This window comes from Notolepis coatsorum, assembly GCF_963971535.1.
Source record: "Notolepis coatsorum genome assembly, chromosome: 11".
NCBI lineage: Eukaryota > Metazoa > Chordata > Actinopteri > Aulopiformes > Paralepididae > Notolepis > Notolepis coatsorum.
Window position 1 is genome coordinate 72,699,847 of NC_140175.1, and position 15,617 is coordinate 72,715,463.

The 15,617-nt window shown below is 40.2% G+C and overlaps 1 protein-coding gene across 1 annotated transcript in view; it reads right to left on the reverse strand.

Moving 5' to 3' along the window:
• Nucleotides 1-14,311, reverse strand: part of grin3a (glutamate receptor, ionotropic, N-methyl-D-aspartate 3A) — a gene marked incomplete at both ends in the record, with an annotated part of 212,036 nt that extends 197,725 nt beyond the window's left edge. The window contains 1 exon segment of the mRNA XM_084324958.1: nucleotides 13,556-14,311. Within this exon segment, the coding sequence (XP_084181084.1) occupies nucleotides 13,556-14,311 (756 nt within the window).
• Nucleotides 14,312-15,617: the final 1,306 nt, after the last annotated feature.

Consider the following 15,617-nt stretch of genomic DNA (forward strand, 5'->3'; position numbering starts at 1 on the left):
CAGAGTTTATTAACAAACTATTTATGCATATTATACTGTGCGTGTGCACAGGGGCATAGCTGGGGGGGGGGGGGGGGGGGGTAGCTTAGGATGATTCCAAGGGCCCAGCACTGGGGGGGGGGGCCCAAAAAAAGATTTTTTTTTAATTTTTTTTTACTAGACATCACTCAGGTGTATGATTGATGCTCTCATTGATACTATGTTTGTTTCTGAAGTGTGTGTGTGTGTGTGTGTGTGTGTGTGTGTGTGTGTGTGTGTGTGTGTGTGTGTGTGTGTGTGTGTGTGTGTGTGTGTGTGTGTGTGTGTGTGTGTGTGTGTGTGTGTGAGATATATAGAGAGAGAGGGGGGGCTTTGGTAGACTATTGCATTGGTCCATTCATTGAAGATGAACGCAATGTGACATCCTTTACTAGGCTCATCCACCAACAGTGCAGGTGCTGAACTGCTGATCCGAATGTATAGGTAAAAACCATATTATGCGTTTTCATTAGAGGTGGGCATAGATTAATTTTTGTAATCTAGATTAATCTATCTGCAATCCTGGATTTAATCTAGATTAATCTAGATTAAAATGGCTCAACAAAAAATAAAAAATAAAAACCTGCCGAAGGCATTCAAAATATGTGTGTTCTACCCAAATAATGACCAGAAGTAAGTCCTTACTTTTTCTTTCCTCCTTATGTTTCTCAGGCCAGGTGGCCCATTACACCATGAGCCCATCTCCCGTTTCCAAAATGCATTACAGACTGTTTGAAAAAGCTGTTTTGCTATGATAATTGGTAATGAAATATCAAAATAATGTTCAATAAGATGTACTTGTGTTTAATAAGTTGTTTTATTCAGAAGTTAACACAAATACATAATATTACCAGTACAGTACAGTATCTAGCACACTCTCAGGAGCAAAACAGAAAGAATCATTTCAAACTTGAACTATGTGACATGGCTTGAATCAACTGCTCCAGTGGAGTTGCTCAGTGGCCAATGGTGTCAACTGTGGTTGTACTGGGCAGCTCCCAGGTGTGAATGGAAAAGAACATCTGTGCTCAGCGAACCTACCCTGGGTAAATAAAGGTAGAAAAAAAAATGTATAAAAAAAAAAAGAAATTATAAAAAAAAAAAAAATTAGATTAATGCGTTAATTATATTATCGCGCGATACACTAGTATAGCGTTAACGCAGCACGTTAACGCCGTTAACGGCCCAGCTCTAGTTTTCATCAATAAAAAAATGGCAAAAAAAAATTCCTAGGGCTGGGCGATATAACGATAACGATAAATATCGCGATATATTTTAATAATCAATATCAAATATCGAAATAAAAAAAATCGAAAAATCGTTTTTTTTTATATATATAATTTTTAATTTTTTTTTGTGACCTGCAACAGGGCAGTTTTAAAACCAGAGACAGTGGACAGACTTGTCTTTCTTGCCTGCAACTTAAAGTAATGGCTTTGCTTGTCCAAATGACAATACTGACCAAATTGAGATTTATTTTTCTCTTGTCCATTTATTTTGTTTGCTTTCTAATTTAAAATACAGTTTGAAACCGTCTGTACACAGTAGGCGATGTGTGCTAGCAGAACTAGACTACAGTCACGAGTCACGGTGCACATGTGCGGTGGTTTGTCCACCAAAAAAGCGCCAAAAGATCGAAAATAAACTAGCAGAGCCAGAACTGTTCAACTCCCCTGGAGCCACAGCCAGCAGAGAAGCCGGTTTACTTTCGCTTTTAAACCAGCTGCAGCCTGAGAACTGGAGTGTGAGGGGATGTAACACTAAAGATGGCGGCAACGACAAAGAATTGCTGCAAAATAAACATACAGCGTTGTTTAAAAAAAATAAAAAAATAAATATAACAATTTCGATAATTATCGATATCGAGAAATATGATAACATTATCATATCGTTATCGCGATATGATTTTTTCTCCATATCGCCCAGCCCTAATTGTACCCATTCTGCAATCTGTTAAATAAAGTTTTCATTAATTAATTCAAGGGCTAAACATCTGTGCAAATAGCACATACCACCAAAATCACAAATTGGCCCATGCCTACTAGACGCAAAGGATATCGGTTGTCAAGCTGCTTTTGTAGTGTTGTTATGATACCAACATTTTGACTTTGATACAGATAGGAAAGGCAATGGAATATATTATTAGATGACAGAACATTGAAAATTCTTTATACAATTATTTAATTCATTATAATTGAAACGCTATTGAATAATAGTTAATTAATAGTTAATACAATTATTCTGTTACAGCTACAACTGAGCTATAATTTATGCATGTGAAGAAAGTTACAAACACAATCAAATTCAACCTTCAAAACTTCAAACATATTAGACCCTTCCTGACAGTCAGTGCTGCTAGATCCTATCTTCACTGTATGATTCTATCACACATTGAGTACTGCTTCACAAACTGGTCTTGCACAGGTGTGACGATCCTCAAACCCATAGAACAGCTATACAAGAGTGCAGTTAAATTATTCGATAAGAAACCTCACTCATATCACCACTGTCACATTCTTTAGAGGTAAATTTTTTTGAGTTTTGCCAATTAATTTTTTTTTAAACAGGCTATTGTTATTTACAAGACCCTACATGGTCTGTGCCCGCCCCCTCTGAGGAATTCATAGAAAGGAAGCCAGCACTAGGTATCAGCACTAGAGCTACCACTAGACGGGATTGCGAAGTGCCCGGCTGGCAAACCGCCTTTGCTAAAAACACCCTCTCAGTCCAGGGTTGTTTCATCTGGAATGATCTACCACTGACCATACGAGATTGTACATCATTTCCATCTTTTAAATTCAATCTAAAAAATGGTTACTCGACAACCAAACCTGTGACCATGTAGGTATAGTCAAATTATATTGTAGTGCACCATTTATACCTTGTACTTTTTTCTGTATGTATGTTTTTATGCCTTGTCTCATAGCATGTTATGCTTCACTGCCTGCATGTTTCGTTTTTATGCTTTGTGTGGGGACTGCGGATGAAAATTAGCATTCTTGCTAAATCCGGTGTATTTACACTGCATTTATTTGTAGTGTCCACTCCAGTAGGGCTGTACCGAATGCTTCGAAGATCATAATGTTGACATTCGAATTCTAAATCAACATTCGAATTTTTTTTTAATCTTTTTTGTATATGTCTATTCAATCTGTTTAAACCAATGGGGTTTTTCTTCACAGTTGCAGATAAAGTTTAGGCTACACTATTATAATATTATACTATAAGACGTCACCATCACTTTCATACCAACCGTGCCCTTATTGGATTATTTATGTTGACGAAACTGATCGAGTTATATTCATTAAAGAAAGTTGATTTAATAAATTAAAAAAGACTCATTTAATCAGATTAATCACTTTATTAAAATTGAGGATTTAGTTTGAGAAAAAAAATTTAATAGAAAAAAAGGTTTAATTTGTATTTTTTTTTTTTATAAAATAATTTTTTTACAGACATTCAAAGCTTCGTTGGAATAGTTCAATAGAAGCTTCGAATGTTAAAAAATTACATTCGGTACAGCCCTAGTGTCCAGTAATATGCTCTGTCCCGTCTAAATAAACAAATAAATAAAGAATTAAATAAGTGGAAGGTGGAGATATGTAAAAAACCTAAACTTAGAAAATATGTTGTAATTAAAAATGAGTATTTTACTGAACCCTATGTAATGTTAACTAAGCCGATCGCCGCGGATATAGATAGTGGAATATACTATTAATATTCCATATACCATCTTGTTATTATGATATTATTTATTGTTGGTTTTATTTATTTATTACATTGCTTGCACACATCTAAGAGCCAGTGTAGAAATGGCTTGATTGCAGGCACATGCACACATAGAGGCCAAGGGGTGCTTGAGCACATGCCTTTTTGAGCCTCAACAAAAAAGTGCCCTTTTTGAAAAAAAATAAATAAAAATGTTTATTTTTTTTGTATTACCATTACGCATATAGACTGCCCTTCCAACTAAAAAAATGTCAGGATAGAATCAAAATATTAGGTAAAGAGAGAGAGATGCCCCATATTCCATTGCAGTTTGCACGGCCTCCTCAGCATGCCTCTCCGCGGACCTATATATTTTATGCATAGCGTGGGTGGTGATGATGATGATGATAGAAACCGCTGTGGCGCATACAGTTGAATGCTGATATTACACTCATTGAGGGACACGAAGAAGTCAAGTCCGATGGGATTTGGGAATCTCAAATACAAATCGGGATTGGAATAAAAAACGCATTTATATTAAAGGGGAACTCCAACATTTTGGGAAATTAGCTTATTTAACATCTTCCCTGGAGTTAGACAAGAAGATACATACCTTTTTTGTCTCTGTGCGTGCATTTAGCTTTGGGAATAGACGCTCCGTTAGCATAGCTTAGCTTCATCACTGGAAGTGAGGCAGATCCGTAGCCTTAGTGTCTTACAGTGTATTTATTGCAAGGTCTGACATTGACCAAACTTGATATGCATGACCTTGGTGGGCTCTAGGTCAACTCCTGAAAAGGGGGTCAATGTCAGACTTTGCAATCAAAAGTTAGGGGGCTAATAACCCTTGCCATAATTTCAGTGCGCCCCCTAACTTTTGATTGCAAGGTCTGACATTTACCCCCTTTTCAGGAGTTGACCTAGAGCCCACCAAGGTCATGCATATCAAATTTGGTCAATGTCAGACCTTACAATACACTGTAAGGCACTGTAAGGCTACGGATCTGCCTCACTTCCAGTGATGAAGCTAAGCTATGCTAACGGAGCGTCTATTCCCAAAGCTAAATGCACGCACAGAGACAAAAAAGGTATGTATCTTCTTGTCTAACTCCAGGGAAGATGTTAAATAAGCTAATTTCCCAAAATGTTGGAGTTCCCCTTTAAACAATACAGAATATACAGCACTTCTTGGGGTCTGTAGGGTAAGCACTTATTCCCTCCCCCCTGAACATTTATGGAGATGTATGGGCCTTTTAAGTCAGTGATAAAAGTGTCTTTCAAGGATAAGTGATCTCCTGCACTGATTATTATAGTTCAATATTCAAAATTTGATCACCAAAACCCCCCAAAAAGCATAAAAAGGGGGCCCCCCGCCCGAAAAGGGCCCTTAAAAATCCCACTTGCGCGCTACGCTCACTCTGTAACCTGTTCCACCCCAGGTGAAAATCTGCATAAAATGTATACCTAGGTGAATGGAATATTGCTCCACTTCTACAAGGGCTATTTGCATATTCTTGGTATCTAGGTACATCTATGGACCTCAGTGAATGTATTCTCAGTGTCAGAAAGATTGTGTCTATTACTAGGCTTGCTTAAATTGTGATGAAACAAAGGAAAATATGAATTATGATTTTTCTTTTCATCTTTGACAGTGAATAACACCATGATAATAATGACCAGACTTAAAAAACTGCCACTGACCTCGTTCAGTACCCTCTTGAGATCATGTGTACAAAAGATCTAAGGAAATTAATAAAGGGAAGATGATAAAACCGAAGGTTCTGTATATACAGTACTGAATTCTCCCATCCGGACCAATGCAATTTGAAATATTATTATAGAATATAGAATATATGCTTATACATTACCTTATTATAGCCAATTCGCACATTTATATATATATACATATAGTATCTTTCAAATGCCCGAGTTCAATTTGGATTTAGTATCACCAGGCATGCATAATAACAGATAATAATATCTACTGTAATCGACTGTACTTTTTTATTTTTCTCATAGTGCAACCATTTTGAAACTAATTTCAGATCTAGTTGTTCCTATATGCTAACAATAGGAAGGAGAAACTAACTGCGTTTCAATATTTGTCAAATCGTTACGTTTTGTGGCTTATTATCAAGAATAATAACAGTTATTGACATATTCATAATTCAACTCTGAACTTTGAACCCCCATAGAACTTGAAGGGAAATGTAGTTTGGAAAAATTTCAACGCTGGCCGACAGCTATGACTGTCCTCTACAAAAACAATTCCCATGGTTCAAGATTTCCATTTCCTGTTCCGGGTCGGATAGACGATCACAAATAGAAAACTTAAAACGATATAAGGACACTTTTAACCTATTGCTAACCTATTGCCAACCTAACGTTTTACATTCTACATGCTTTTGTGACATAGTAGTGATGTTAATACTTGAAAACGGTTGATTTTAAAATAGCTAATTATTTTCATCATTCATAAAAATATGCCTATATGATCATAATGTCAAAAGGGGTCGGTACCGACCCTGTGGGGGGGAACAGGCACAAGTGTAGTGCCCTTTTCAGCCTTTGAGCACCTGCCCCTCTAAAGTCCTGTGCACGTCCCTGCTTGATTGTATGTTACTATCATACAACATTTGCACTTAGTTTCGTTGTATATCGGGGGCTGATCCTGTCCCTCTCTCTCTCCCTCCCTTTCTCCCTCCCTCTCTCTACTGTACGTTCAATTAACATTTAAGTAGCAAAACGTTGCACTATAAAGATTAACTGGATAGTTGATGATAATAAACATAACTTCATTAGCTGAAATATTCTAAAATCATTAAGTCTACTACTGTATAAGGAAAGCCATCCTCCCTTTCTGTGTGTGTGTGTGCGTGCAGGGAGCGAAATTAACTTTTTGACTCACCGGCCAGTGGCGGGTAGATGGGAAGAGTCTACCCGCCAAGCATATTTCTTACCTGCCAAAAAGAATTTGATTAAAAAAAAATATGTATATATTTTATATAATTTTTTTTTTTAAATAAAATATATATTATATAATCATACTTGTAGTTGTATTATCTGCGAGACATCGCCACCACGCAATAAGTCAAAATGCCTGCAAACAGCTCCACTGTCTGTGTGTATACTTGAGTAGCCTCCAGCTCCAGCAAGGATTCTCCGGCCCTGCAGCTAGACCCTATATTCAGCTAGACCCTACATTCAGCATGCAAGGATTCTCTGGCGATGCAGCTGGACCCTATTTATAACGTTACGGTTCTATTGTCAAATCACATTCAACATGCCCTCAGCTAGAATACGCATTCAATCAATGTTATAAGACATTGATATCAGGAGCTATCTGTAGCTACTGCTAGCCCGGTAGATAACGTTAAGACAATTTAGTTTACTGGGACAGATGGTGAGCTAGCTAAGCTAGCTAACGAGGGAACGGAGGTATTGTGCACTCGAGTCGACTATTGCTGGAGCATTTGTTGATATCAGCAGCTATCAGTAGCTAGCCAGCTAGATACCGTTAGACAATGCCTCGTCATGTATTAAACTAAAAGTGAATAGTTGACTGGGTCATTGTTTAAACAGTAACGGTAGCTGGCTAGAGCAGACTGCCCGCATACGGCAATGGTGGCGTTTCAGGAAGTAAACAAGCCAAATAAGAGCTTCCGATTGGTCATTTGCTTTTTTTCTCATGAAACCAGTCACGTCACTCTACTGTGATTGGACCGTTGACTTGAGTGCAATGTGGGACTTGTAGTTTTTTAACGATCTCGCGGCGGAGAAAAAAAAGACGAGCGCGGCTATAATCTGTACTCGCACAAGAGTATCGTTATGAACTATGGTTATGAACTACACGTCTACACGCCACACGGCGGGCAGCCCTCTAAGTGTCAAGCGCCAAAGGTAAAAACAGAGCGCCCCTGGCGGGCGGCGGGCTTTAGTTTCGGTCCCTGTGTGCGTGTGTACGCATCCCATACCGGATCTTTGGAAAGACCAGATGACGTCAGAGGAGTTTGATAGTATTTACTGAGGATTGCCAGATAATGTTTATATTTAAACATAAAAAAATTATAATACATAATAAACGTATATACATGATCATGCAAAATATTGTTGTAGGAACGGTTTGGGAGAGGGAGGTAAGGGAGGGGTTTTATATTGTGTGTTGTGAAGTTTAGACTTCAGAGTTGGTATCGATCAATACTTAAATACTGGCTACTTAAATTTACCACCGGGGATCAATAAAGTATCAATCGATCTATCTATCTAATAACGAGACAATATGCAAATAAGGTGATAATAATAATAATACATTTTATTTATAAAGCACTTTTCATTGTGAAACAAAGGTAGGCAGAGTTCCTTGTACTTCTTATTAATTCAATGGTGTGTTCGTTGTGTGTGTGATCTCATTCAAGGAGTACTACAAGTAGGCCAAATATGAAAAAGTTACCAGCAGACATGCTAGATCTGTGACACGTGTGCGCACACACACAAGTTTGTTGATTTTGTTCTACTAGTGATTTACACACTTTCTCAATAAAAAAATATTGTATGACTAATTTAAACAGATTTGCACTGCTAATTTGAAGCGTAACATATTGATGTCTTGTACAGTTGTTATGTCCCTGCAATTTACCATTATGGGCAAATAAACCTTTCTTGTTAAGGTTTGGATTCTGTGTGCCCTGTATGCAAGATTCATGTCCTTTGCCAGTCACATACCTGATGAACTGCACTACTTGTGGTTGTTTTTAGAGATTTTAGAGACGTTTCATACTCGTGCTACACGATTTTGGCATGTGCTACAAAACTATCAACCTCTGTAGCACCAGTGCTATGTGCAAAAAAAGTTAATGTACAGCCCTGTATAATAGATTTATATGGAATTCGTTAATCTATTATTAGTCTATTCCACTATATCGCGCGATTGGGTTATTTACAGTAAGATGCAGCAGGTGAGGCAGGTGGCTTGGTGAAGATACTGTACATACTGAAAGATATCGGTGTTTTTCAATGTATGTGATGTATAGATTGGGGGGAGATGACAGCATCTAACGGTGCCAGGTCAGAGAGGTAGGGCCTAACAAAATTAATAGTTGGTTTCAGGTTGCCGACCGACCCTGCCGATTTGGTTGCGACCCAATATATTTTATGAGTTTTTAGAAAAAATTATATAAAAAAAAAAAATCATTTTTTTTTTTTTTTTTTTTTTTAATAAAGTTTCATAGAAATCTTAGTCAAACATTTAGTATTATGGATATTAAACATGCTGGCAGAGTACATGCATCCATGTTGTTGTGAACATTTTAATTAAATAAAGAAATTCCCTATCCATAGTCGCCGTGGGAAAGAATAAAATAAAAAAATAAAATAAAATAAATTCCCTACCTACCCATGGCCAAACTGACAACCAACCTGAAACCAACTATTAATTTTGTTAGGCCTAGCTGTGCCTGGTGACGGTGGTGAGGGCGGCTAGGTGGTGTAGTGGGCAAGGCGCTCGCCACCAATGCAGGAGACGCTGGGTTTGAGCCCAGCTCTCCACATTGCTATCAGCTTGGCTAATCGTTCATACTAACACAATTGGCAGTGTTAGGGGTGGGAAAGCTGATGGGTGGGGATCGGACGTTGTGGACAGTGACTCCTACAGGTCGGTTGGTGCGCCTGCGCAGCAGAATCAGGAAGCGACGGGGGCGGCGTGTCCCTCCCACGCAGACCCCCGCCGCTGAGAGATTGCGCTGTGCAGGTGAAAAGATGCAACGGCTGCTTCCTCGAGTACCGGAGGGGACACGTGATGTAAGGCTTCGTCCACATTGCAGCCGGCTTGTGGGAGGCATGGCCTAACAGCGTTCGAGACAGGGGAGGGTAGAATTGGACGATACAAAATTGGGATGGGAGAAAAATAGAAAATGGGAGGAAAAAGTAGATACAAAAATATATATATATATAATTTAGCTGTGCCTGGTGACGGTGGAGGAAGCGGTTTAGAGGCAGGAGGCAGTCAGTGTTAGCAGCGAGCAGAATGTTTGCATTCCATCAGAACACAACAACTGATAAGAGCCGCCGCAGGCACAATGGTCAGAGAGAGAGGTTTGACATTAATGAAACGGCAGTTTGATGTGTGTTAAAGGTTAAAAACCGTTGCCATGACAGCACGTCACATGACAACCAGAAGAGAGGCCGGGCCTGTCGTTGCTATGGCGTGAATATAGAAAAGTGAGTTTCTTCCGGGTGTAAGTCAGACTGAGAAACGAACCACACAGAAGAGGAACCTGCAGAGACTTTGAGACGGCTCCCTCCTCCCATCACGGAGAGGGGGGGGGGGGGGGGGGGGGCAGCACTAGAGAAGTGCCACGACGACAGGCTTTTGGAATAACCACCAGGCCGCGATGACCATCGAGAGATCATTAGAATAGACTTTTCAAGGACAATACGAATTGGTTCCCATCTGATTATGAAGTTTTGTTTATGGAATAAACAACGTTTCCCCGAGAAAGGTATTCCGCTGTCAAGTGTCGAATTCTTACGAAGGTGGTGAATACTTATGGTTACGGAGTTGCATTAAAGGGGAATGACAAAGATTGCACAGCCAGTATGACAACGATGCAGAGGTGATAACACAAGCCAAACAGACGAATAGGTGATACTGGCTGAAACATCAGAATCTAACAATACGGAGTGTGCACGCCTGATTGAGTCATGACTATTAAATGCAAAACGTAATTGTCATATTTATTATCATTATAATTATTTAATTCCGATGAATCTGTAGAATGGACGCAATCAACTATTTATCCCAAATGAAGCATTTTACCAGTTCCATCACCTGTGCATTGTATGCTACTATTGCACTTTACTATTACATTTGCACTTTGGTTGGATGTTGTATTGTACTTGTGCTGTATGATAACAATACATTTTAATCGAATTGAATTGTAATCAGTCGCAAATCGGTTCCGCGCTACCTGTTGAATACAAGGATCAACACAGCAGAGATGAAATGGCAGACCCTCTCACTTCCGTTTTGCACAGGGCCCTGGCCTTATAAGGAGCTGGCTGGGCGTGTCTGTATGCAAATTCAGGGATACGGGCATGCGCTGGCAGTTTAGAATGAGTAACGTACTCCATTCAGCGTAGCACAGCTGCGAAAGTTTTTGCCCATTTATGAAGATTGTTTCACGCATTCAGGAATCCGGAGGAGGATTTCCGTAAATCTGTTGGTACGAAATTTTTACCAAGATATTTACCAAGGCACTTACGAACACGTTCGAGAATGAGGACCATTGTTGATATAGGGGTGGGGGGAAATATCGATATGTAGTAGTATCGCGATACTTTGCGTGGCGATACTGTATCTATACAGGGACGCCAAGTATCGATATTTAATTATTTATTAAAAAAATTATAATTAAATAAAAAATGTATAAGGAAGTTGCATTGTTCATTTCAATACCTGTAATAGTACAGTAGTCCAGTAGGGCTGTCTTAAATACTTCGAAGCTTCGAAGCTTCGTTCGATGGCACAAGCTTCGAACATTAAAAAAAAATCGAAGTTTAAAAAAAAATTCTAAATAAATAAAAATTCAAAATTTCAAAAGAAATCAATTCACTGATAATTGGTCTGTAGTGGAGTCTACAAGCTTCGATTGCCAAAAAAATAATCGAAGGTCAGCCCTATAGTCCACACGCACACGTGTGCATTCAGTTAAGTTGGAATATGACTGTAATACAAACAGTTCAGTTTGTCAGGTATACATGCAACACAGATTACAGATTACAGTGTTTACATCTGTCTGCTTGAGAAAATACCATGTTCTGCAATAAAAATGATTGAAGTGAGATGAACAGACTGAACTTTATTTTATTAGATAAAACATGTTGACAAAGTTTTACTTTGCAGTTGAAATTGTGAGGGCTGTGTGTGTGGGTCATGAGCAGATAACAGGGACTCTTAAAGTTATCCATGAAATGGACAACCACTAGACTGCTTACGCAGATATTTTAGGAGGGGAAAAATTAAACAACAGAAAACAACCTTTACAGGTGGAAACCTCAAAGTGAGTAATTAAGAAAATAAATCAAGTCCCAAAAAACAGGACTACTCTCAATAAAGAGGTATAGTATAAAAGTAAATAAGCCACAAGGACACCTCCTAATAAAGGAGTTTATATTGGAAAAAGTTAGTGATGCACGATATATCGGCCGCCGATATAATATCGGCCGATATGGCCGTTTTTTTACACATCGGTATCGGACCGATATCAAGATAGGGCCGATATTAAAAAAAAAAAAAATGTAATGTTTTTTTTTTCTTTTTACATGTTTTGGCCTTAAATAGTTTCAAAATATCAGTCATTTCTGAAAATAAGTTACAAAGGTAAAAAAATTATGCGTTTTGGAAAATAGCTCTTTATTTGATTATCATAAAAAAGTGTTTTCTATACAGAGATATCGACATCGGTAAATATCGGTATCGGCCAGAACAGCAATATTAATATCGGTTATCGGTATCGGCCACAATTTTCACATCGGTGCATCACTAGAAAAAGTAAAACAATAAACCTCCACTAAGGGAGTTTATGTGTAGAATCACGTGAGTAGCCTAAAATAAGACCATAAAGCTCAATTCTGAATCAGAGATCAGACTACACTTCAATATAATGAGCGTGACCAAAAGGACAGGACAACACTAGGAAAATGAAAAAGCAGTTGACACTGCGATCTCCAAACTTAAATAGACTCCACATGGCCATAGGCACAGCTGCACTGCATCAGGTGCAATCAAGCCCACACACCTGCCGACCCATGAGGCAATTAACCACAGGGAACAGGGATTGACAGCTATCCCTCACAGAGAGGTGAAATAAAGCAAAAATAGACAGCTGTCCCTCACAGAAAGGTGAAATAAGGCAAAAACCATGACAGAAATAAGGTAATGAATCACAATATATCGCAATATTAATATCGCAATACTCAGCATATCGCAATATATTTAGTATCGCAATAATATCGTATCGTGACTCAAGTATCGTGATAGTATCGTATCATGAGGCCTCTGGTGATTCCCACCCCTAGTTGATACTGTACATTTGAACCCTAAACCCTTTTGTAAACCAGGCTCTATAGTGCGGCCACGTTGACTACCGCTTCAAGGTTTTGGTTGGACAGGGAGAGGAAAGGCACTCTCATGTTCAGAAGGTTTAAGCAAATGTTGAATCAACATTATGAGAATCAAAACATTTAGATATGTAATCGTAATCGTATAACTGACACCATGAGCCTTAGTGTGCATATATGTTCACCTCTCCCAGACTAGGCCAAGCTGTTAGCTAATATTCATCTTTGAACAAGCAGACCTATCGCCAGGGGTTATCAAATAGACTGATGCCTGTGTACAGCTCTGCGCAAAAAAAGCTTCTTTTTTTCCACGTTTTTTAAATATGTATCTCATAGGCTACATATACAGATATGTAGCTGTGTTTTGATATGTAGCTGGGAACTCTTGACTTGTATGCACTTGTATGCATCAAATATATTAGTAGATATATATATATAGAGCGAGAGAGCGAGAGAGAGAGAGAGAGAGAGAATATAGTATGTGTTTTTCAGCACCATAGACAGGGCTGATGCTCATGTTAGTTACTCAGTTCCTGCTCTCTCCATTGTGCTGGAACTAAACTTATAAATGGGTTCAACTTGTGTAGCCTATATTAAAGTAATTGGTTAATTAGTGTGTATTCAGGCAACCACAATACACGCACACATACACATGCACACACACACACATGTTATAACAGTTGGGAACATCTTTAATAGTTTAATAACTCACCTCGCTGTGGCGCGTAAACTCCCTCTGCACCACGCTGATAACAGGCACCTGGAGCGCGAGGGAGACAAACTCCAAATTCACGAACTCGTCCCTGTTCCGGGGGAAGGCGAGCATGGCGGAGACCCCCTGGACCACCACTGTGTGACACACACTCTCCACGAAAGACAAGGGGTCCTCGCACTCGGGGTTATCCGAGGAGTCGAAAGAAAAAGCGGGTAACTCGCCTAAACCAGACCCCACGGCCATGACTACCTCCAAGGATAAGTTGTAGGGCATAAAACCGGCCCGGTTTAAAGCCTCAACAGCGAGCACAACCGAATCACGGGGCGCAAACACGCGGTTCTCTCTGGAGGCGCTCTCTTCCCGCTGCAGGCGCGACAGGTTCTTACTCCTCGCGCCCCTCTGGCCACCAGCGGCGCCTCTGGTCCTCAGACTCCCGTAGCCAGGTGAGCCACTGCTGGGACCACTGGATTTGACGCGTTCTCCGGTCTCTCTCGGGGTGTCGGTGTCCCAGTCCTCAGCGGTGGCGCTCATGGGGGGGGAGAGACGAGGCTGCACGTGCAATGCCCCGACTCGGACGGTGTGGCCAATCCGTTTCAGCACCTGGCAGGGCTGCGGGTGCGAGTGGACACATAGTGGGAGCAGAGGGGACAGCGCGAGAGCGCACAGCAGAAACAGCAGCGGCTTTTTTGGCATCATGATCCAAGTACCTCGAGCTCCCGGGCCGTTCGTCATCATCATCATCATCAGCATCATCGCTCCACAGACCCTAGTTTCTCTTCCGACGACAAGGCGACCGAATACCGGAGCTCCTCCGCCGCTGGTCCCCCTCCTCGTACCCCCCATGTGGTCCCCGCGCGCGCCGCACAGACCGGCTCCAGGCTCCTGCTCGCGGAGAACTTGTGCGCTTTGCCACCGACAACAGGCTGCGCGAGACTGGCCAAAAGCCGTGCATGTGCAAAATCTGAACCCCAACTGCCGTCTTTCATCTCAAAAGATTTTCATTTTCATCAAACCTTGATGAAAATCATAAGAATCAATGATCATTAGATTTTCCTGACATTCCAAAACAGGCAGATGAAAAGAATGCAGTAGAAAATAACTAATGGAAAAAAGCTGATTGGGCTTCAAACACATTCCCAAATATTAAAATCCATAATTGCGATTTTATATTAACGATGGTCTGAGCTTTTATCACTGTAAGAAATTATTCCATTGTTATCCAGAGTGTGGTTGTTCCGGTAGTTTATCCCCGTAAAAAAAAACACACCGTACGATCCTTTTCCAGAGGCGCCACTACAGCTCCACTCCTGCTGACCTGCTGCTGACACTTGCGCTGGCGAAACGCACGAGACCGCGGTGCGTGCACGTTTGGGTGCGATTTAACCCCACCAACTACCTCCTCCACTCGAAGAAACAAAACATATTAAAACAAAGTGTATCAGTGGCACACAATTTTTTTTAAAGAGAGTGCATAATCGTGTGACACTGCGTGGAAAGGGCATAAAAAGACGTTGGTCATCAAACAGCCTGCAGGAGTCACGAGCGCAGCACGAGGAGGGTGCTATGCTATGGTGCTGGGCAGTGGGCAGACCTGATGCGTAGGCAGTAACATCGATGGCTTTGACTCAACAGCCTTGTCATTTATGCGTATGGCGATTACCGCTAATCTTGTAGGTTCAATAATACATGCTTGTACATGCACACTTACACAAGGATATGTGAATGATAGGATATGGGCTATTGACAAGGGGTATGCATGGCAGTTATTGTGAATAAATAAATAATACATAATTTTTTTTATAGCTTAAGCCCTTAGGGCCATTTAGGCGAACATAAAATCAGGGCCTCTCTCTCGCTTTCTCTCTCTCTGCCTCAGTCTCACTCTCTCTTGCATGAGTAACTTGTGTAGGCTATATTGTATTAGGTGAATCTGTAGGCTGTGCCTGTGTGTGTTGTAGGACTTTGTGTGAGAGAAGAAGCAATGACATAACAAAAGATGATGCAAGAGAGCACCAAATACCCACCAATTCTCATCCCAAGTCTTTTATTCAGTAACATC